Genomic DNA, 25,209 nt, shown 5'->3' on the forward strand with positions numbered 1-25,209 from the left:
TGTCTGCAATTAAATGTTTATAATTTATGCATCTAATATCCCTGATCATTTCTCATGCATAATTCAAGGAGCACTTCTTGAACTTGTGGGACCAAATTTCATTTTGTCTGTCTGTTCTTTAGAGCAATAGGTTAAAAAAAAAAAAAAAAAAAAAAGTAGAATTTTGGTTTGTCTTGCCATCTCCATCCTTATTTCAGTCTTTACTGCCATGTCAGATGTTCATTTTGTGTGTTTGTTGGTATGTCCGGCTAACTAAAGAACCAAATGAGTGAAAAACATTTCTATTTTGTGGCCTTTTCTGGTGATCAAGTGCCTTAACATTTCCACTGATATCTTTGCTATGTAATTGTAGATTAAGTTTGTAAACATATTTTTTCTATGAAAGAGTTCTGAATATGTTGTAAAAAAGTTGCCATAAGGAGAAAATGAAGCAATTAGGCGATGTACCATTTAAGAGTTGTGTTTTACATGAAATGTTTCAATAAAGTCTTTCTTTGCACTGCATACACAAGTTTAAGTAATTATTTTGTAGTTGTTGTTGATATTTTGTAGATTTATTAGACATTATACAATTCAATTCAAACTTAATTACAGACTGAAGGTCCAGATAGAAGACAAGACATTTCAGAGAATAATTTACATATATTGGGCCTGATAAAAAGTCAATATTTAAAGGAGAAAAATCTAAAAATAAATAGAGTAGTGCTACACCTTATGTTAGATAAAATAAAGATAAATTCATTCTCAGATTCATTAAATTTGTAAGTACTGATATAAACATTTCCCCATCCACACCTTCAAACAACTCCAGTGAGTCTGATTAGTCCAGAGCTATAGACCTATAACAAATGAAATCCATTTCATTCCTCTTTTTTTTTTTTTTTTTTTTAAATCCCTTTTATTAATTACTTTATTTCAAATAAACCTTTAACCCTTAAGTCAAATTCATTATTTCAGTTAAATAATTTTATTTGACAGCCTTGTTCCCCCTGGCATTTGGCCTTTGTGCCCTCAAAAACACAGAAGACCAAGTGGACTTGCCCCTGAAATTATGAAACTCCAGGCCTGCTTTAAGTTGTTATTCATTTCCTTTCAATTAGTTTCATTCATTCATTCAACATACAATCATATGACTTATACATGTCTTATATGATCAATATTATGACAACTTTTTCAGGCACACATATCCAAAAAGAAAGGGAAAAGAGAACCAAGTAACACACAAAATAACAACAGCACAAGCAAAAAAAACAAACAGAACAAAAGACCATCAACACACGAAATATCTCACCCATATGTACCTTAATGTAATAAACCCTTACCGAAGAGGAAGACATTATCCCAGACTTTGTTAAATTTCCTTTTTGTATTATTCATTTGAGCCAATAAGTATTCAGAGGAGGCCATTTCTATTATAAGTTTAACCTATTCAGTGAATTCTAGGGTTTTTGTGTTCCAGTTTCATTTTGCTGCAATAATGAAAGCAGTTAACCTTAAAATAAAATGTGCTTCAGACATAATTGATGGTCAAAATGTTATATCCCCAAGTACAGATATAACTGAGAAGAGTCTGGTAAGGGCTGTTTGAGTTATTCTCTTAAGTTTTGCCCAGGGAAGAACCACAGAGCATTCCCATAAAGCATGTATGAAGGTGACAATTGCCTCTTTACATTTCCAACCCTTTCTTCTTGTATCAGGCCGCCACAACGTCTTCAGAGGAGTGTAATAGTATCTACGTATACATTTTTAATGAGTAAATTTATATCTAATATGTCTCATCTATTTATGATCTTTTTATAGAACATTGACACTTTGTGAGTTACACTGGCATCCCAGTCTCTTCAGTAATATTCTCATGACATCATTATATTCTGCTTGAAGTCTCTGTAAGCTCACTTTTTTAGACCTCCGTTGTACAGCATAAAGTCGTGTACAATACGCTCTGAAGAGACACATCTTCACACCATCTGTACACATTCTAAACTTGCACGAGAGAACATCCGCACGTACATGCATCTTGCAGCATTGCCTATAAATGTCATATTTATCATTTGTCTGTTATTACAAGCATTCCCTCCAGTAAAGAGCTGAAATAAGGGAAGAGAATGAGAGAAAACATCTCAGCAAGGAATCAAACTACAAATGCAGAGGCACAGCTGCAGTAATGGGCAGGACTGAAGGCTTGTGAGCTTGCCAGCAACCTAAGTCATGCAGGTAGGATGTTCTCTGCAACTAAAACCACTGTGCACCCCCCCCCCCCCCCCACCATAGAATATTAGGGTGCTTACAGGTCATTAAATAATAAAACAATGTTTTTACATTTACTCATAACAGCCCTTAAAATATTTAAACATCTTAAATTCTGTTTAGGAAGATCTTATATAGGTATTTATTGAATGCTGTAAACACTGCCTTTCATCACTGCCCTTCTTGGTTAGCTTTAGGAGGAAAAATAATTTAAAACAAAATAAAGAGTGTAACTGTCCAGCTCACTGATAATAAAAGAGCAAAGTAATAGCTGGTCTTCTGGAGAGATCTGTGGCACTCTCATGATAAATATAAAAATCTTTTAATTTTAATCATGAATATGCCAACAAGTCATGTACAGGACAAGGGATTAGACTGACTATGAGAAACTAATCAAGTGGTGCATCTTAGTTCCGCCACTTGAAAAAAAAACACACAGAATCTGACAAAAGAAACAAACAGAGGTGTAGATATATTATTATCAACAAATCCCAGACATGACTGAAAATTAGGGGAAGGCTAGTGGTGATATACGTCACACTAAACTAACCACAGGCACTCATGATGAGGAATCCTTGATTAAATTAGCTAAAAAAAATAAAAAAAAATAAAAAAAAGTGGTAAAAGGTCATAACGACTGCAACAAGAAAATGTGTAGTACTGAGAGGGTGATATAAAAATCATGGTTTGGGTTAAAATAGTAAAACTTCTGCCACAAAGGGCTTTCTTGTAAATAGGTCAGATATTTTTTTCCCCACACAGATAACTGCATTTGGACACATGTTCTTTAAGTCAACCAGTTATTGTCATTTTTGATTTACTTATAATTCTGAACTGACATATTTACGCAGAAGAAGTACGCCCATATTTAAATTTTTGATGTCTAGTTTTATTGCAAAATAATGTTTCAAATGTATTTATAGGGTGGCATTAGTAGGTTTAAAAAATCTTGTGTTTAATTTGCTGACACATGTAGTAGTATTACATTGTAGTTCTTCCATTTTGTCCCCCTGCTGGAGGAGAACTTGTGTGTGATTCCTGACATTGACCACAAGGTGTCGCCACTGTTTAAAAATCTACAAGAGAGGTCTGAGAGCAAATCAAGAAAGATGGAAACATGCTTCTTCTGTTAAATATTTACCAGGCCTGCTATAGTCTCTAAACTGCGGTATGTCATGGTACAATGAAACCAGGACCCAAGTCTGTCGGTTGATATATTTGCATGCTCAGCGCCTGATAAGGTAGTATGGAAATGAAGGGATGCTGCTGACAGAGGCTGTTGTTTCCACCGGCGGAGCTCGCTCAGAGGAACACAAATAGCAGCTACTGTGTCTACAAATAAACCTTTTACGGTCTCCTTCAGATTCAGAGACGTGTCTTCACAGGACCCTAAACTTCAAGGATGTAACCGAAGAGGCAGGCACATGCGCATTATCAAGGTAATATTTCACTGCGTTTGTGAATATGTTACTATTTCATAAGAAAACGCTTTGTTAGCCCGTTAACGTTAGCTAGCTACCGGTTAGTTTGCTATCTGATCCAGCTAAATAACCGGGGTAGCTGCCCGGTGTAAGAGAGAGCATCCTCTTAAATTAAATGAGGGATAAGCTAGGCTAGCTAGTACTTTTGCCCTTTTAGTTTAGGAGCTAGTTACCTTAGTTTAGCAAGGGAGTTTAAACATTAACGCCAACATTAATCCAGCTGTTTCCATGGGAACGTAAATACAGCCTACAGAAATTTCATTTTATGCATCTTAGAAACCATAAAACTAACTCCCTGAACTTCTTGCATTCAAAAGGCATTAAACAACACTGGCATCAAACCTTTATTTGGAACTTTATTCAACCAGGAAAGGTAAATAAAATGTCTTTGAACAGGAGTGTTCTGGCCAGTATAGCAACATATAACACGGAGGTTACAAAACACATGCAACATATTTATTTATTTTTGGAAAGTACTAGGGCTGCAGTCAGCGATTACTTTCATGGTAGATTAATCTGTTGATTCTTTTCTCAATTAATCGATTAGTTGTTGTCCATAAAACGTCAGAAAATGTTGATCAGTTGTTTCCTAAAGCCCAAGATGATATCCTCAAATGTCCTGTTTTGTTCACAACCCAAAGAAATCATAAAATATTCACGTTTAAGAAGCTTAAAAAAAAAGATTTGAACCAATTAATCAATTATCACAATAGTTGGCAATTATTTTAAAGAACCAGTGTGTAGAATTTAGTGTCATCAAGCAGTGAGCTTTCAAATTGTTTTACCTTCCCCTTCCAAACATGAAGGAGAACCTACTGTGGCTGTGAAACTCACAAAAGACACGAAAAATTTAATCTACAACCAGAATGCAGTTTGTTCTCTCTGGACTACTGTAAAACATGGCAGTGCAACATGGAGACCTCCATGGAAAAGGATCTGCACCCTCTGTAGATAGAAAGGATTCATTTTACAATAACAAAAGCACAACAGTTCTTACTTTCAGGTGATTATACACTAATGAAAACATGCTTGAATATTATTTCTGCCGTATTCTGCCAATAAATCCAGCTAAACTGGCCTTTAATTTACTAGTTTACAACTAATCAGTTTATTGCTTAATTGTTGCATCTCTAAAATGCACCCAAGCTAAGCTGCCCAGCTAACTGATACTCACTTCAGTTCTATGCATAGCTCTTTGTCTGTGTGATATGATATTTACAGTTTGCATAATTTGAATAATTTTTTTTTTTATGTTTTTGTCTTTGCATGTCCACATCCCATATTAGATTTAATCAGCGTCTTTTGTTTTGGCTTCCTTCTTTTTGTGTTTAACAGCCCTAGTATCTCACCCACCCTTTGCAGCTGTATTATATTACAGGTAAAATCATAAATTGATTAGTCAATCAACAGGACAATAAATTTGAAACATTCACAGTTTACAGCCTTGCAAATAGGAGGATTTGACACTTTTCTTAATACATGATAGTAAACTGAATATTTTGGGCTTTTGGACTGTTGGTTGAACAAAACAAGCAATCTGAGCAACATTTTTAAAATATTTGGCATGAGGCTATGTAAGGAAAACAGTTAATGAAAGGTACCCAAACTGAACATCCATGTATACAACCCTGACAGTAATACATTTTACATGTATTTATAGTGCTTTCAAAGGCCACATGTCATTTAATTCCTGCTGAAATAACCTTTCTCCCTCATGGGAACTGTCTGTCTGAGGCCCAGCACCCAGTAACCTCTCCTCTGGTTTTGAAACTTGCCTGAAGTCTTTGAGACTCAAGTGTACATCTTGTTCCAAGTCCAGTGGGCCTGTCCATCTGCATGGTCTCACCTCCTAGTACAAACGTCACAGCAGAAGAAGAGACGTCCCCCTCACCCCACCAGACCCTCGGCCTGCCAACTATAGTGCTATTATAGTTCAAGCAAAGGCTAATTGTTGGTCACTTACAAAGGAGTGCACAGTCCAAGTCTTGGGATGGTAATGCTGTCTCTTTCTACTGTAAACGATATTACAGAGCAACATGTGCCTCTATGCATTTTTCTCTTTCTATGTAATTTGATTCAAAGTTGGCTTGATGACTGCTGACAGGCAAGTTTGTGGAAAAAAACTGAGTTGTTTTCAGCTGTTTTTCTTGTTTGTTTTGTCTGTAGAGGAGGAGAAGATGGCATTGGTTGTGGTCTGTGCGCTCCTGTGCCTGTCCTGCTGGGTCTCTTTCTACTTTCTCTTGTGTTACGTTAACGGGTCCAGAAGCTATGAGTGGAACTGTCGCCTCGTCACCCTGGTGCACGGCATCCTGGCAGTCTGCATCACTGCATACATAGGCTATGTGGATGGACCCTGGCCTTTCACTTATCCAGGTAGGACGTTTATGTGTCACTTTAGATTACAAATAAAGGCTGTCACTATGATACAAAAATATAAAGTAGATATAGGGGTGGAATGTAACTAAACACATTTACTCAATCACACCTTTCCTGACAAACTGAAGGATTAAGTTAACTAAACACACACACGTATGTATATAGTATATAGAGATACATGTGCATTAATATGTATAATTTACTTCTGTTTGTACTTTTAATACTTTAAGAAGAAATATATATTACCCTAGCATTCAAAATTAGTACTGTAATCCAAATAGCAAATTGGAGCCATAGACTGAATATTAAATAAGTTGAAAGTCTATTTAACATAAGGTCTCTGATTGAAGTAAGTTGTTTTGTCACTGCCTTCCAGTCTTACCGCCTGCCAGACTCCATTAACATTTTGCTCATTTAAACTGTCATAAACATCTACTTCTTCTAAAAGATTATTAATGATTTTTTTCTATGACTCATAAACGGTACTTACTTATTTGGCGAACATTCGGCATTAATGTTAACTCACATGAATGTGAAACGGGCAAATTAAAACACTTGTTCTTGCCTGGAATAGAAATGTCAAAGGACAACCGACTGGCTGTAGCATTGTTGTCAGAGAAGCGGTTATTTCAACTTAGCATGTTTCCTGAATTTCTGAAGTCATATCATGGTGGTTTTATAATTTCGTACAGTAAATATATTGCATACTCCTCCATTAAGTACATTTATAACCAGAAGTATATTTAATATCAGATACTTAAAGACTTTTGCCAGTGGTATCGGTGCGTTTCAGTTAGTCAGAAGTGTGACTTTTGGATACTTTAGAGACAACACTGAGTAGATTTTAAATAAACTGAAGGTATAGTCTTTCACGTCATTGTATCGTAAATGCTACTTCAGTTACTGTCAAGTCATGTAAATCTGGAAACACTAAGGCTGCAGCTAACAATCATTTATTAACATAACTGAAGATTAATTTTGTCCTGTTTGTCTGATCATTTTAGCGTGTTGGTGACAATACTGAATGTTACTTGAAACAGCTTTTAGTGTGCACAGTTTGTACTACAAATAGGAAAAAAATCAAAGTGTGAATAAACCATTTAGTGGCCAAATAAATGTACATTTCCCTTTTTAATCCTGTATGGCACAAAGTTCTTTTGTTTGTTTGTTTGTTTGTACATGTAGATATTACCAGTTATGTGCTCCTGTCACACTAATAATGCATTTGAATCATAAGACAAATGCACTATCAATGTATCAAATGTTATGATACACAGCACTTTGCAGTAAGGTAGCTTACGTTAACCCCAAAATATTCAAGATACCAGAAAAGAGACAGCTGTCAACACAGTTATCTAGCTAACATTAATTTAGCTTAGTGTTTTCACTGCTAGCATTATCTGTTGTAATTAGTGTTTCACGCAGCTCTGATTGTGAAGAATTCAGACACTCAATGAATTAGAATCAAGAATCTTAAACATCCAAAATCGACAAAAAAATTTTAATCTAAATCAGAATTGTAAAAATCCAAATGAGACCCAGCCCCGTTAAGAACTTGTTTTATCTCTTTCATTGCATGATTGTTTTTGCTTTTGTTAAAAAATACACTGAACGCTGTAACTAAAACCTGTATGTATCTGTTTATGAACACCAGGTACTAAGAACACTCCTCTGCAAATAAGTGCCATGGTGGTGAGTCTGGGCTACTTTATTTTCGATATGGCCTGGTGTGTGTACTTCCGCACAGAGGGACCTGTCATGCTGGCCCACCACACCATGAGCATCCTGGGAATCCTTTTGACCCTGTGGTTGGGTGAGTCTGGCATCGAGGGCTGCGCGGTCCTCTTTGGCAGCGAAATCACCAACCCCCTGCTGCAGGCACGCTGGTTCCTCAAACAGACAGGACGTTACGGGACGTGGTTGGGAAACGTTGTGGATGTCCTGTTTGTGCTGCTGTTCGTGGTGATGCGAATCTTTGTGGGAGGCACAATGCTGTACTGTGAGCTGATCTCCCCAAGACCCAGATTCTTTATCAAGTGTGGGGGAGTGGCCATGTACGCGCTATCCTGGGTGTTTATGGTGGACATTGTTCGATTTGCCATTCGGAAGAGCAAGAGCTGGCACAAACAGCAGAGAGACCAGCAAGAGACAGTGGCAGCTAATGGTCATGAAGGCAAGAAGGACTGATTGGCTCGTGTTTTTCACTTTGGATGTACAAAGGAAAGTACAAACAAAATCAACTTTTTTATGTTAAACCAAGATTAAAAAAGGGATGCTTCAAAATATCCTCTGGCATCCGTCTGTAAGGTCCAACACCTGTGCATTTTGGAAAAAACTGATTTTTTATGCAGTTATTTGCAGCTGAACATTGTAAACCTTTGTGTTAAATGTACAGTTAACAAACAACACAGATGTAGTTTATGTCACTGAAAACCAAAGCACTTTGTATAAACACACGAACAGATGTTGCTTTCAGTTGCAGTGAACTGTGGCCTAGTCATATGTGGTGTGGTGTTGCTCTGAAGGAAAGCTTGATGTTAGGAAAGAAACTGTTTACATGTAATGCCCGTGGACCTTGTGTAACATTTACAGCCATATCAGAAAGTTAGGATTGGTTTCCGTGTAACTTTGAGCAGATGTGAAAGGTATACTCAGGGAGATGAAGTCATACCAGACAGTTCCAGAGAAATATGTGTGTGTTTGACTACTTTGTTTCATATAGTTCATAGAAATTACTCTAAGCTTCTGTCTGCTGCCTCAAGTCCTGCAGCAGAACTTGCCCCAAAACATATAATTTATTCTACTTCCCCCATATAAAGGGACACATGGAAAGGAACTTTTTGCCCATTTTGCTTATACTGATACTGATATATGCAAATATTTTTCTCACCATCCCCACAGAAGTCTCTCCTGTAATGGAATTAACATATTATTGTGCTTACTCTTATCGTGATGGTCCACTGACAGATAAAGACATGAAATACAGCGCTTTTCAAAATGTACCATTTACTGAGCAAAATATGAAAACTACTGCTGATAGTTTTTTCACTGGTACCTCTTTCTCTGTTCTTCACAAATTAATTGTAATGATCAGCTCAGGATAACAGCTCTTAAGATGGTCAGTTGAGTTGATTTGGCTCCTCCTTGCATGACAGATGCAGGGCAACATTGAAAACTGCAATTTTGATGTCCGTTTTGGTCAATTTTAAAAACTTCCATGTCACAGACATATTTGTGTCCCATGCACATAATTAAAGCATCATCTTATCAGCCTGTCACATTGTCAGAAATGTTAATTTCAGGGCAATACAATACTTCATTTTATAGCCTTAATTAGACGATACAGATGACAGGCCAATATTACCATACATCCATTTTCTACACTGGTAAATCTATTGGAATATTTACAGCTGTATTAAAACTATAAATACCTTCAAATATTTGGTCAAATGGTGTGAGAATATATCCATTATTTAATATTTTAAGTTATTCAAAGCCTCTGATTTCACTGTATGAACTGTGTGAACACAGACTTGCACAACCTATTTTAATATTTCAGATAAGCACAGACAAAAGATCAGTATTTTGTACTGATAGCTCCCAATTAATTTAACAGAGTCATGTTTCACTCTCACACAGAGATCTTGTCAGGCAATTCAATTAACTTTATTGTGAGTTATCTGTACTGTGCACTGATCTTTGACTGACTTATGTTTCAGCTTGTTTTTTCAGCATCTTTAAACATTTTTCAGATGCTCTACATTCTGAGAAACATGCTACTGTCAGGACCATCCTGCTAGCCTCTGACTTGGGACAGGATGAGACCTTTGCAATCATGGATGAAAGAGCATCTTTTGTTTCTAGCCCACAAAATGTTACATTTCTGTAAGGGCTGCACAATATGGTAAAAAAAAAAAAACATCTTTTGATTATTGATTATTTGATTATTATGATTATTATTGACAGATATTATGAGTGCAATATGATTCATGGTTATGATTCATGATTAGTGGGAATGGTCATTTTTCATCACAATTGTCTTTTTACTTGTAAAATCATGATGATGTGACATTTGTTGGGGTCAACAAACATGACAAACATGTTTTCTTAAATCTGGAGAACATCTGGAGAGTGTTATTTTTTGGCAAGGATTGGATATTGCACTTGGACGTATTTCAATTTCAATAATATTTTGATTAATTGTGCAGTCTTAATTTCTGTATTGTTTACACCAGTTAGTAACACACACATAGTAAGGGCTGGGCAATAGTGATCACCGAATGACCATCAGTAAAATCATAGCAAGCTGATATAATCATATCGGGTGATCATTTTACACCTTGTCCAATATAATAATTCCAAACACACTAACATACATAAGTAGTTATTTTGTGTGAAGTTTTGTTTCTGTTTTGAGTTTTAGCATTTTATGTGTGATTTTGCCTAAATTTGCCATAATGAGATATTAATTATCATAAAAATATTTGTTTTTAATATTGTTGTGATATTGATTTCAGCCATATCGTCCACCATGGGAAGAAGACAGTTGACTTGTTATGTGCAGAGACTATTATGATTTAGCCCACTTCATGACTTTATATTTATGTTATTATTATGACTACATCTTGTTTGTTATTTTAGTGCACATGGCTTTCTGCAGTAAAGTGCTAAAACACGTCATCACCCCTTTATTTTCTTATCTATATTTGATTGAAATTCAGTGTGTTGCTCTCAAACAAGGTCTGTTTACCTGTCTGCCACTGTTAAGAATCATGTGAGCATCACCATCATATCCAAGAGAGTAAAAAGCTAACTGGTGTGTGCCTTAGTTATTTGAACGTACTGTCCTAATTTTTTGTCTCGTGCCGTACTGTAAACCCTCCAACAGAACTGTATAAGTAATAAGGGACTGTTTTCAGTTCGGGGCTTCATGATTTGCCTTTGTAATCCCAGTGTGAAGTGAAATAAAGATGTGATAGATTGTTTGTATGCTTTTGAATAAATTTAAACAAAAAAGTGTCAACTACAACTGAAAAAGAAGCTGCATTTGCATCTTTATGTAAACAGACACCAAACAGACTCAAATGTATTATTTCAAAATATTTTCATTGAGAACTGTATAAAATGCTATACCAATGGATTATGGCTGTACATCTAGTAATATGTATACACACACACACACACACACACACACACACACACACATATATATCAAAAAACAATAACATTCACACACCCCACCCCAACTCATTTAGAAAGAAGAGAACACATACACATAACAGAAATAAATTATATATATTATTATAAATTAGCCCTTGTCCAGCACCTTGACCTGCAAGCCTGGAAAATATGTTTTAAAAAAGATTATTTGTGAAAAATGTATTAGTGAATCCTCTCATAAAAGCCCGACTATCTTTGGGCCACAGATTCTCGGATGTATTATTGGACTGAGGCTGAAATTACCTAAGCTGACCACATGATGGTGTCATATCAATTATATATGAATGCTCAGTGAAGAAACATGAGGACAGTCATTTGGAGATGGAAGAAACAAGTTTACAGCATTGTCAAGTAAAAATAAAGCAAATAAGCAAAAGGCAGTTTTAGTTTTGTTGCTCTTTTCAGCTGCCAGAAAAATAAATAATAAAAGAGGACAGACACAGTGAAGATAATCACACAGTGTATCATTTCAGACGTGATGCAAACAAACAAACAAAACAGATTGAGAGAAGGTAAGAAAGATGACACATATCTCACTCATGTACACATTTATTTATTTAAAATTAAGTAGGACTCAGACAGATTCATTGTGGTGCAGAAAATGGCCTTTTGAACACCCATCACTAACCATATCCTACATTATATCACTGGTAATGCATATTTGTTTTAATAGTTAAGGTTTGCTTTATGATTATTTTTTAGTTTTTTATTTTGTTATGATTGTATTTAATATTTTCACACTTTTTCAAATTAGTTTTTTTTTTTATCTGTTTGAGACGTTGGTTATAGAAACAATGAGTTCAGGTTTTGAAACTAAATATTTGGACTTAAAATTGTAATCAGTGGTTTTATTTTCATTTTGACCCATGATAAACTTCTTAGGCTTTTGGCCTCCCTTTGGTATTCTTTTAGTACTGTATTTATATTGTTTTTCATTTATATGTGCTGTTGAATAAATCAATTTAGACATCAATCAGTGTTGTGATACCATGTACATTTTCTATTCTAAAAGCACATTAAGGCCTACAGTAATTGAAAAACATACACTCAATGGACTTCTAAAAGCATGAATATTGATTGCATTGATGGCACTGAATATGGATCTCTGACTTGAAGCCTTGCCTCCACTGACTCTGCATTTTATATAGGTGAATTTCTTAAACAAATAAATACAAAGACATGAATAAACGTCAATACAGACTTAAGTATGTTTGCATTTCCATGATCTGTCTCTTACACTCACGCAGGCATGCAGCCACTTGAGTGTTTTGTCTCTGTTGTCTTTCAAGCCTTCTCTGTGGATGAGTTAAGGATGTTTCATCAGAGTAGGAGTGTCTTCTTGTGGCTGATGGACAAAGGACTGGACTGTAAGCTGTAAATAATGAACATAATGACAGTCTCCCAGCCCCAGACCAACCACAGACAGGCAGAGAGCCATGAAAAGCATCAAATAATCACACAACAACACACACAATCATCAAGTTAATCGACCACCTAAAGGAAAATGCCTCCTTGCTGGAAAATGCTTAAGACTGGTTTCCCTGCCATGGAAAAGCAAACAATCCAACAACATCTATTGATACAGTTAGGGCTGTAACTAATGACTGTTTTCATTATCAATGCATCTATTGATTTTTACAATCAATGCAATTGTTTAGTCTATATAGTACTAGAAAATAGCTTAAACAAACAAACAAACAAACAAAAGAAATGCCTGTCACTGTGTCTGTGTTCAAGAAACTTGAACCAGAATGTTCTGCTTGACAACTGATCAAGATGAATAATCATTTGTCTAAATTGATGCTGATTCATTTCCCATCTACTGGCAAATCAATTAGTCTAACTGACGACTAAACATAACATCTATTTCTTTCTCTCTCATCTCTCTCTCTTAAACAGATGCTGTCTACGTTTCATAGTTGAATAATTAATTAGCTGATCAACTAATTTACCAAGTCATCTAAGTTAATGTCTTCAAATGTTTAATTTTGTGAGACTAACACTCCAACTGACATTAATCATTAGTGACAATCATTTTTTCCCTACATCTTCATGGTCTTTTTTTTGTGTATGTGTTATAAAGTTATTGTGTAGTGTTTAAATAATCATCATCGTCAATCATTTTATAGCAGGGCCCAACCATTTGTTTTAAATTTTGTTGAATCTAGATTGTTGCTGATTCAGTTCCTTATTTATTAGTCAAATCAATTTATCATTCTAAGTCAGACACACAGCATTTCAGGTGCCAGACTCTTTTTATTCATATAGTTCATATACAAGGGTGTAGGGGGGGTAAACCCAAGGTACTGCTATACCCTAACACTGGGCAATATGTTGATATTTCACTATACTGATATTGTGATATGAGACTAGATATTGTGTTATAGTCTGGATGTTGTTATAACATGATGTCTCCGAAGTATTGTCTTTTCCTGGATTTAAAGCCCACATTATAGTAAAGTGATGAAATTTTGTGAATTTACCAGACTCTTGCTTTATCCACTTAGCCATTATAACCACATTATAACCACATTATTAATAACTATTCTTCAAAAATCTTATTGTGTTAATATTTTGTGAAAGAACCCATCATCAGCCCCCGGTCACAATACCGAACTGAGATGTGAATGCATATCAGTATTGAAGTATTTGGTCAAAGATAGCATTTTTTTTTTAAATCAACCCTACTATCAACAAATCATTTAGCCTGATTGACTAACACATAACATGATGTCTCTTTCTTTCACTGTTTCCATCTCTGATGCTGTCTATGTTTAATAGCTGAACAACCAATTAGTCAACTAATCAGTTCGACTAATTAACTTATTAAGTGAACATTAGACCCGCAACTAACACTCATTTTCATTATTGATAAATCTGCCTATCACTTTATCGAGTAATCACTTGGTCTACAAAATGTCAACAAATACTAAGGAATGTCCAGCATTTAGCGTCTGTCTTCAAATGTTTAATTTTTAAAGGAAATCCAGTTAACAGTCCTAGAAGATTAAGAAAACAAGCACATTTGAAAAGTTGGAACCGGTGAATTTCTTTTAAGAGTGCTTCAATGATTATTCAATTATCCAAACTGCTGCTTGATTTTTTTTTGTCAATAAATTGATTTAGCAGGGTTAATATATAACATATATAAAACATAATATATAACATTTAAGCGTAAACCTACTATTTATACTGCAAGAATGCATTAAATAGTGAACATTATACTACTATTACTGGTAGTTGCTAATACTTTGATGTTATTTAGCAGCACTGTTCTGTAACATCATGCTGAAACAGAGTGAGTTTTCCCATCTCCCGGCGGAAGTGGTTAGTGAAGGCAGCGCTGGCTGGTGGACTGAGCAGAGCAGAGCAGAGCAGCTAGCTGGCTAGGGCGTTGCTAGCGGCAGAAAGTGGGATTTTGGGAACCTTTCCGCAAGTTATATTCTTGTACAAATACCGTCTTGCGTTGGAAAAAACCGCGTTCGGTGTTTGCTAAAAGTTTTGCGGCACCTCGGCGTTTTTTGTCGTTGTTTACAGCGGACTGGTGTTACTTTCTGTCCCGTTAGCTGGCCACATAGCTAGCCTGCTCCCATCCACGGGAATTCTGCCGAGAAACGACTGAATTCTGGAAACATGGAGTCAAGGAGCGCTGCTGCGCTGTGCTGCCGCTGCTAACCCACCGACTTCACTGGATTTTCTGTCCTCAAGGAGACTTTCTGAAGGACATAACACGGAGACGAGCCAGCCAACATTCATGCCGTGTTGTGTATATATTTTTCGGTGGTTGGCCGGCTCATTGTTGTGAACGGGAGTTTGCTTAGTTTGCACTCGAAACAAGAGCACACGAAGCAAAGTTTTTTGCTGAAAGAGCTCATCTGTTTTGTTAGCTGGTAGCAGGCGAGAGTCAACGGCCAGCTTTTGCCGTGAGAACGGATTTTCAACGACACCCAATGTATTTTTTTTTTAATTAATCCACCATTTAACGAATTTTCCTCTTGAATCTTACCAACGTTAGCGGCGGTTGTTTTGCTAACGGCTCGTTTAAACTAAGCGATTCTCTCTCATGGTCACGGGAGAGTCGTCCCCGCAGCCACAGACAGCAGCAGCAGCAGGCATTTCTGGGAGCAGGGAATACCAAATGGGACTGGAGGAATTTCCAGCATCTTCAAAGATCATTTAGGAACCGAGGCCATTCAGTCAGCCGAGCTTGCAGGGGTGGTGGCAGACATCGCCGGGCCAAGGTGTCTGTTACATTGGATATACAGCTTGTTTACACATTTCACATCTGCGGAAGGAAAACTGGGATGTGAATGCAAAGGATTCACAAGGAGTTCATACATGCACGACAACTTGTGCCAGCTGGCGCAGTGTATTTATTGCCAAAATATTAGGAGGATATCATCTGACTGTACAGCTAATACGACAGAGGCCCTGATTAATTTTTAAGGTCTGCACTGTTCCTTCCTGCTGTTGCATTTCTGACAAGGAGTATTGGCTATAGGCAGTATTTTTCCTCCAGTGTTTTTGGACGTGCCACTGCAACAACCCAGCAGTGTCATACAATTAATTTATTCTCCATACACCATTTGTCAAAATCCTTGCCTACTTCAGACGAATGCCAGAGAAGGACGCGCCAGGAAATCGCCTCATCACACTCTGGAAAATGTTAATCGGATATAATTTGCTGCAAATCTAGAACAGGAAGCCCAATGAGTGACACACAGTCCAGCTTCACTGACAGGTACAGTATGCACTCCTTTTATTTTCTATTAATGCACTGTCTGCACCCCAGCATGCACAAATCGAGCCTCCAGAGTGGTAATGTAGAACAGTTTGTTCAAGTTTCTTGATTTAGTTGATTGCTGTGATTGCTGGCCATATGGGCAAACTCTAATATCAGGATATGATTGACCAAATGATTGATATTGGCATTTATAGATATTGTGACAATATTGTAGGGCTGACCATTGGTGCTTCCCCTAAGCATTAAGACAATGAGATTTTTGATGAATAATAATCAGTAATGTGGATTTAATGACCAAATGGGTAAAAGCCAACATTTGAGCACCTAAGACAGTCTGAAGTTCAGATAATTCAGAATTTACTGTGATGCAGTCGTTAATACAGGACGAGACAAGAATTAAGCCATATCAAGATATTATGAGGTTAAAAAACTAAGACAGCCATAGATTAAAGCCAAAACGATTGGTTGGTTAATCAATTAGTTATCAACTATTGTATTCATTGCCAACTATTTTGGCGATGAATACTTTTTTCTTCAGTCCTCACTCCATAAGCAGAAGTCAAGTCTTCTGTATGGCTTGTATTGGCCAGAATCTGATGTTTCAGTATGTATCATGATACAGGGGTTACAATTCAGTACACTGCAATGTGAGTAAGATGAAATATTGCTATTTTTTAATCTAATTTTAGGAAAGCTGGCCTAGTACTGAGAATACACCATCATATGCATAAATCTGGCTTAAAGGTTAACTTTTTATGCAATTAGAACAGTGAAGATAGACACACAACACTGTCAGTCATTTTCTTAATTAATCAATTAGTTGTTTTACCCTAAATGCCAGAAAATGTTGAAAAATGTTTCTAAAAGTCCATGATGACATAACCCAACGTTTACTGTCATAACGGACTAAAGAAACCAGAAAATGTCTTAATTAATCAATTATCAAAATAGTTGTTGATTAAATGAATAGTTGACAACTAATCGATTATTAGTTGCGGTTCTACAACACTGCTATCTAGCGATTAGAGGTTTAAACACAACACAGGATGAACCACTGCCACAAATCTTGACACAAATGCATGTATCACATTTCAGTGGTTCTGAGAATTGGTACAGTATCACAAAACATAATATGGCAATACTCAAGCATATCTCTATTTACGATAGGGTTACAATTAACAATTATTTTCATTGTTCGTTTAGTCTGTCACTTATTTACTTCATTAATCAATTAGTTGTCTGGTCTATAAAAATGTCAGAAAATGGGGAAAATATTGATCACATGTCTTGTTTTTGCCCAAAACCCAAATATATTCAGTTTACTGTCAGAGATGACTAAGTAAATCAGAAAATATTCACATTTAGGAAGCTGGAATCAGAGAATTTTGGTGTTTCTTTTTCCTAGAAAAACAGAAAACAACTAAAACCTGTTAATTGATTATCAAAATGGTTGGCAATTAATTTAATATCTATTAACTGATTAACTGTTGCAGGTCCAAGTTTCTTACATCCCTTGTCTTCTGAGTAATAGACGTTTTGGTAAAGCTTCTTAATTTGGTTGTGATGATCTGAATCTGAAACACAACCGGCTATCTGTCTGATGATGAAAATATGTTTTACATGGTCCAAGTAAAGCACTTCTTTGTGGTGATGTGCTCAGTAATAATAACTGTGTTATACAATCTAATTACTAAGGAAGGACATCAGATCTTGATGGAAACTCTGCTGATCTCAGCATGGGTAATGGAGTTCTCTGTAGACAGTAAAGTACTACTTGTCCAAGGAGGACTGAGGAGGCCGGTCTGCCACTGTTTGTGTGCCAGGGAACAGTCGCCTGTGATCCCTGTACACCTTTCAACATCACTATTACCGCTAAGCCTTTAAAGCTAACCTTCTCCTACACCTATTAAAACAATCTCTGGATTTAGACAAAACCTTAGCTTCGTCGAGTAATCACCTTATCTAAGGCATCTGTCAACTTAAACTTGAAGATTGGACACTGTTGCTAAGACAAGCAGGCTAAATAACATGTGTCATGGCTTGAAGAAGAACGCTAAATGGCAGAGAAGGATCAGCCTGTACCTTCCTAATCCATTGTGATATAATCTGTCAATAATTGCATTGTTATTGCATCTTCCCTACCATGAATTCCCTTATGTTTTTCTACCTGGAGAATAAAGAGGTTTCTCTTCTCAATTTGACGTACTTTGGCAGTGAAACAGAGAAGTGAAGCTGATGCATCACGTCACTTCCCACCTGAATCCCACATACCTGCAAGGAGTGCAGGCCAACACAGTGGAATGTGCTCAGTAGATTCAGAGGAGAAGGAAGCTTTATTACACAGGTTGGGATCTGAAATGTCCTCCTGGCTACGGCATGAGCTAGAGGCTAAACTCAACCCCATTTTTCTTGACCCCCCTCCCCCACTGCCATGATAACTACAGTGGCTGGCACCAACTAATATTGTGGTCCAGTTTATTGTGTTTTTTTTATTTTTTATTTATAAAATCGTATTTCCACAACACAGTGCATGGCATGATTGACTAAACCAGTGCAGATACCATCATGTCTCTTGGTGCTTCTATCAGTAAAATGAACAAATCAGTACTTTTTAATCACTTCAGCAAACCTGTATTGACATTTCAACTGTGGTTGATAAGAAAATAAATCACAGATACTCCTGATGCCGTGAGGCACCTAATCTTAGGTTTAGGGATGCACAATGGATTTTTTTCAGCTGATACAGATAACTGCTATTTACCTGCTTCTGACAGTCAATACGATACAACAACCGATAATTTAACATTTTTGTATTTCTTTTTCTAAAAAGAACATGGGCTGCAGTTAAGGATTACTTTTTTATTGATTAATCTACCAGTTATTTTCATAATTAATCACTATAAAATGTCATAAAATTGTGAAAAATCTTCATTAGTCTAAAACCCAAAGACTCTGAATTTGCAATTATAAATGATGAACAAAACCAGGGAACGCTTACAGTTAAGAGTCTGGAACCAGCAAATGTTTGACATTTTTGTTTGAAAAAAGACGAGTGACCAATTAGAATAGAATAGGAGCAAATTTTCCTTTGATCGATTAATCAAGCTCTAAAATTAAGGTCATGTAACCTGTAGTTTATATACACTTGAGGGTAAGAAAGGCTAAGATATAGTTAGCAAAGATGGATGATTTAATAATCCATAGTTCTAACCAAATCAAACTGACATCACTATTACAACAAAAATAAAGAACACTCTTTGATTCATTTGATTCTTCAAATGTTCATTTATTATTTCTATTGAAAATCATCAAAAAACTGAACAAATTTTAAACTTTTATAGAGCATTTTGCCAAAGAATTCAAAATACTATGAGATAATCTGTCAAATCAGATATTATTTTATCATATATTTCTTGGCTTGAATTTCATTATGGGGATAATAAATAATAATATAAATTTCTTCTTAGTGGTCAACACAGAGCTCAACAATAAGGATTGCCTGCCCAAGGAAAGTAAAATGCCATTTTGGGTTAATAAATCTGGCAACTCACTTGCCTGACTGGACAAGTGGTAGAAAAGAATTAAACCATTAAACTACTTTGATAATTTATTAAAGTAATTTTAATGCAAAAATTGTAGAAAATGCTGTTTTCAGCCTCTTAAATGTGGATATTCCCACTCCTCTCTACTTTATATTATATTTAACTGAATACCTTTGGGTTTGAACTGACAAATCAAGACATTTAAAGACATAACCTTGGATTTTGGAAAACCAGGATGAACATGTTTCATGTTTTCTGACATTTTATAGACATTGCAGCCCTAGATTAAACATGACAATCAACTTTAGACTTGATTCTTATTTGATAACCACTATAAACAAAAACAGTTTGTACAGGGGTAAGTAAAAATTGACTCAGGGCGGGTAGCTTTCTGACCCATTTGTCTGGTTGGGAAGTGGGGAAAAAAACATTAACATTGAACCCTGCAATAATTCATCTGCCCCAATATTTATCATGCATCCCTAGTTTGTTATTGCTGTTAGTCAGAGCGCTGTTTCATCTTCCCTTTAGTCAAAGCATGTGTGGGATGAAATCTTATGACTGAGTTTTTTCATCTGTTTGTTTTGGTTTCACAAGCTCTGTGTTGTAAAACTCACATTTGTTGCTCTGCCAGTTGAACATGATGCAGGCCATAATGATAATGCAAAACAAAAAATGCATAACAGTGTGACAGCAGTCTGTAGAGCATGCAAGCAATTGGCTCTGTACTTCTGTTGCACAAAAATAAGAGTAGCCTGTGATCTGACTTGTTGTTTAGACCGCAGGTTGTTTTCCATAGTGGGTGGCGATAATGACTTTATTGATTAATGCTGTTGTCTGTCTGTCTCTCCCTCCCTCCTTGAGTCCCTCTGTTTATCCCTGCCCTTGCTTTCTCTCCCTCTGCATATGGTGGTGTGCATTTTGTTTTTGCTCTGTTGGCTACGGTGGGAGTATGCATCCAGCATCTATTGGGGTTGGGCCGCCAGCCGATGGGTCAGTTTAGTGTGCTGTTAGCTCTTTGTCATAGAGTTCTGCTGATCTCCACGTTTTTCCCACCCCCCCTGAGGCCCTCCCGGGAAGTGGTGCTGGTGACATCACTAATAGTAAACAATAGCTTTCAGTGGGAGCAAACTGGCTGTTCACTGTGTGCTCCTCTCCAGGTCTGTCAGTGTAGGTCAGGTGCATTCAGGGAGGCTGGATATAGTGTGTCTTCATTGTTACCCTGCTGGAGGAAAAGTGTTACGTTATGTCTCTGGATAGTTGATGATAAAAGGATTGCAACTAACAAGTTTGCTATTAATTGATTCATTATTATCCGTTGCAACGTAACTGTTGATTGTGTTCCTGACAGGGTGATTATAATGACATGTTAGCCTATAATGCCAAAATGCCATCACAATTAAGTGGCAAATAGGGCAATATGGCTTATAAATCTTGATATTTTTAGGCTATTCCACAATATATGTTACATATCTCAATATAAACATTTAATAGAATAACTACAACAGACTGGTAATGTCAAAAAATTGCATCACTTTACTGTAATGTAATAATAAGTGTGAATACTTATGCCAGTGGTTCCCAAACTTTCTCTGCTGGGCCCCCCTTTGGTTGATAAGAAAATTTTCGCGCCCCCCTAAACCTGACACACATACACATATTTTGTTTTCAGACTCCATTGCAGTTTATTTCACACATTGTAATTAATACAAACCTCATAAACTCTAATACAACCCTCATAAACTACAGGTTGCAATAAACTACAACCTCTTTTGGAATAAGAAATAAATAACGAAATAACAAACCACCTTAACAGTGTAATTATGTTCAGTGTAACAGGTTTCTTTTTTTTTTTACTGTGTAACAATACTCAACATTGCTATCAATGCATTTTTCAAAAATTGCATCTATGTGCAAAAATGTTTTTTTAAAACATGACAACACAAATATGAACTCCCTGAAAGGAAAAAAAACAACAACAAAAACCTAAAGGTTTGTTGTGCAAAAATGAAACCTTTAATCCTCACATCTTTTCAGTGACTGGTGTGGGCCTGCTTCATGCTGCAGATCTTCTCAAATCTGGGTCTGAGCAGAGCGCCGAGCCGCTTCTGGTATAAATTACAGCTCCGCGGAGAATACTCAGCGAGTCTATTTCTGACGGATGGCGCGTCAATTGACACATAGCTAGTCGAGCGGGCAGGAAGTCAGGCACGGAAAACAGGGGAGAATCCGGTTGATTTTCAAAATAAAAGACCCTGTGCAGACTCGCGATCATAAAGACAGACAGAAAATAAACAATTTAACTATGTAGCCTGCTTATCCATGGTAGAAGCGGGCAACACGCTCCGCTGCTGAGACGCTTCTGAAACGCTGCTGATCTTAATTGAAGTCGCGTGCATGACGGAGCAAAACCGCGGCACAGCCGCGCCTGGTGTCAATACCGGGTAAGCCTTACCGCGCCCCCCCTGCAATGGCACCGTGCCCCCTGGGGGGGGGGCGCGCCCCCCACTTTGGGAACCACTGACTTATGCCATTTCACAATATAGCGATATCCAAAATCTAAAACGATATTTAGTCCATTAATGTTGATATTGATATAACATTGATAATATTGCCTAGTTCTAATGGTAAATAAACAAGATTGTTTATTTTGTTCATCTAACAGCCCAAAAACCTTAGAACATTCAATTTACTATAAAATGTAACCAAGAAAAGCAACAAATAGGGGATTCTGCATCCAGCAAATGTTTGTGTATTCAAACTTGATGAATAATGCAAAGGGTTAATTGATTATCAAAATTTTTATCAATTTATATTATGTCATTTGGCTAATAAAGTAATTATGTGCACACCAAGTGATGATAACTGTAGTTGATATTTGCCTTACTGCAGTGGAATTTATTTCCTTATGATCAATGTTTTCACGAGTCATTCTGACAGCTCGGTCTGCTTGTATGCGTCTCCTGTATTTGGCATCCCTCCCTGATATTGCAGTATGCTTCTACTCCATCTAGTCAGCACTGATACTGGGGAAGCTGTGTCAGCTGCTCTGAACTGTGCATTAAAATGAGCATCCAGAAGTCACTTAAAGCTCTGATCACAAGTGCCAAGGAAGTGCCAAGGCTTCAGCTCAGCATGCACCAGAGAACGGTGGTATTAATACACTGAACATGTCCCCTGCAACTGAAAGGATGATATAAAACTTTTGCAGGTTGGAAAGAAACCCAACATCAAGTCAGAATTAACGTATGAAATTATTTGATCTGCAAATATTTAAGATATCCTACAGGATTAGCAACTGTAAGATACCCTGGTATAGCCAAGTAGGGAAGTCATATAGACAGCTCCACCGTTGTATGTATCTCATGGTAAAAGGGCGCAGCCAGTTGGTGACTAAGAGATAACTCCAGGATAGCATCAGTAGGTCATTTTCAGGTCATTATTCATTCATATCATGTTTTTTGCAGAGCTGCAGTGATCAGTAGATTAATCAACGGTATCCTACCTCACTGCTATGGAAAGAGTGTGATTTTCCCATGGGCAGCAGTGTTTCAAGATTGTGAACGAATTCACTCTGAAGTTAAAGTCAAGAACAGGGACAAAATCCTTTCTAACCATATCTTAACCCTAGTAATGATAGGCTGTAGGCTTTTCTTTTCCATTAAAATATTTGTCACAGTTTCATTCTTCTTTTGAAGATTCTACACAAAGTAGATGTTTTTGCAGTATGGTGTCTTGGCAGAAAGTGTGTAGAAAGTACCAGAGAAACAGGGGCACATGTATAGTTTTCTGCAATCAAACACCAGAGCAATAAATCTTCTCTTTATAAAGAGTATCAAATAAAGAATCGGTTCTGATTGTGTCCGTTTGCGTAAGACATATCTGGCTATATTTGGTGGTTCTGCATTATATTGTCCTTCATGGATAAATACAGTACAACGATACAAGTATGAAAGCTCTGAGAAGCCCAGATTGATCTGCTGCAGTCGCATAGCTGACATTTGTCATAAGTTGATTTTGCTGTGTTATGTATTTGTAGAATGCATTATGAGTGGCTGCATGGCTTTCATACACACAGCGGAAAAGGAGAAACAGCTTGATGGCAAACTGGATTACTGCGTTGATTTGTACCACAGTCTGGTCTCTAATCTTGTATGGAATCTGTTTCTTTTTTGTCACATTCAAGATTAATATGAACACTTGTCGGTGACATTCTGTTTCTAATACTTAGACAAGTATATTTTTCGAGAAAAAGAAGACGTAATGAAGCATTTACAAGTACAACTACTCTAGATGTTATATTTTCAACATCTGCTGTCACTACGACCATGCACAGACACTTTCAGGCATAAAGCCACCGGTTAAAAGGGAAACTAGTTGATCCATGACACTGGTACTCTGAATCCTTTCCATAATCAGTCTCTTCTTCTTTCCTGTCTTATGTCTGACCTGACACGTTTACTCCATCCTGTAATGTAAATTATGGTTTTAAAGTCCAGTACTAATTAAGTGGTGCATCGTCCTACTATGTTGGGATTTCACCTTGTGCCACACTGGAGTTATCCTGCAGGTGTAGTTACAGTTGTCAGTGATTTAACACGTTTAACACACATGGCTCTGGAAATAGATTTCACCACTGATGACATGGTCATATTGTGGATAAGGTAGGCAGCTTTTTATTCTCTATGCAACAAAATTTCTGCAATACAAAATATTGAAAGTCTGCATTCAGTGACTGACCAGATTCTTAGTTTGTTTATTTATTAAATGTAAATGAGGATTTTAGTATGGGGGGCCAATCTCACTATTTTAGATTGAGAGTGTGATCCAAGGCTTCCACAATCTACTTTTCAAGTGAATTGTAGAGATTGATGTATTTAATATCCACTTCTGTTTTCTCGCTTCACATAACCTCATTGATTGGTTGGGTTGTTGGACACAAACCAATAGAGGGATGTAGTCAACTAGATGGCTATGCTGATAAGACAAATTACTTCACGTGGCTCTTCAGTGGGTGACTTATAGTAAACAGTGCAATGGAGTTGTAAGTACTTGAAAAGTGTTATTATATAATTGTTATCTGGATTCTGTTTACAAATATTACTCAGATTTTAATCACCATTTTAAAACTGTAGTATCTTTTATGCAGTCCATTGTTTGTTTCAAGTCTGGCTATAGTTAACTTGGCATTTCAAAATTGAGGAAAAATATCACAATTTACATCCTGGATTGTGATTGCGATAAAGCATATTGTGAGATTACCCACCCCTCTTAGGAAGACTCTGCTCACACCTAGATGTTACTTTGGCAGGCACACGCCAACTCTCTGTGTCTTCACCATTTTTTTATTCCAGTATTTGCCTCAATCATTTCCTTTGCCACCACTTTTTTATTATGCCTCCAAGGAAAGGAGTATTTACAGTTGCATCAAATTTGTCTTCACCAATCAGCTAAGTGCAAATTATAATTGGACAGATGGAAATGGTTGGCCCACTCTGTGGTTTAGCCTGGGTCTCTTTTGTGTTTTTGAGGGTATGTTTCTAATATTATTTTCTATTTATCTTAGTCTTGTCCAGCCTGGCTGAAAGGAAAGAAATGG

General features: G+C 36.7%; 2 protein-coding genes across 6 annotated transcripts in view; both read left to right on the plus strand.

Moving 5' to 3' along the window:
- The first annotated feature begins 3,611 nt into the window (after nt 1-3,611).
- Nucleotides 3,612-8,714, plus strand: tlcd5a (TLC domain containing 5a). 2 transcript variants are annotated; one of them, XM_084716348.1, is made up of 3 exons: nt 3,612-3,686; nt 5,895-6,101; nt 7,759-8,714. In XM_084716348.1, exons 2-3 carry the CDS (start codon nt 5,906-5,908, stop codon nt 8,289-8,291), a joined length of 729 nt encoding a protein of 242 aa, XP_084572474.1. In that variant the 5' UTR covers nt 3,612-3,686; nt 5,895-5,905; the 3' UTR covers nt 8,292-8,714. The 2 variants fall into 2 exon arrangements, with proteins under 2 accessions (XP_084572474.1, XP_084572475.1); XM_084716349.1 differs by lacking the exon at nt 3,612-3,686 and adding an exon at nt 4,152-5,721.
- Nucleotides 8,715-14,669: 5,955 nt separating this feature from the next.
- arhgef12a (Rho guanine nucleotide exchange factor (GEF) 12a) overlaps nt 14,670-25,209 on the plus strand; it is a 61,717-nt gene continuing 51,177 nt past the window's right edge. For 3 of the 4 annotated variants that reach the window (XM_084716964.1, XM_084716966.1, XM_084716968.1), the window contains exon 1: nt 14,671-16,065. In XM_084716964.1, coding sequence (XP_084573090.1) covers nt 16,034-16,065 — 32 coding nt within the window. In that variant the 5' untranslated portion in view covers nt 14,671-16,033. Of the gene's footprint in view, nt 16,066-25,209 lie in introns of all 4 variants that reach the window. The other variant, XM_084716967.1, reaches the window with a different exon arrangement.

The sequence above is a fragment of the Lutjanus erythropterus genome, chromosome 4 (genome assembly GCF_056507025.1).
Source record: "Lutjanus erythropterus isolate fLutEry1 chromosome 4, fLutEry1.hap2, whole genome shotgun sequence".
In the NCBI taxonomy this organism is placed as follows: Eukaryota; Metazoa; Chordata; class Actinopteri; order Lutjaniformes; family Lutjanidae; genus Lutjanus; species Lutjanus erythropterus.

Excerpts from the sequence above, each read along its gene's own strand:
- tlcd5a (XM_084716348.1), top strand. The coding sequence starts at position 5,906 with ATGGCATTGGTTGTGGTCTGTGCGCTCCTGTGCCTGTCCTGCTGGGTC. Across the intron at positions 6,102-7,758 it reads CTGGCCTTTCACTTATCCAG|GTACTAAGAACACTCCTCTG; the intron begins GTAGGACGTTTA and ends TATGAACACCAG.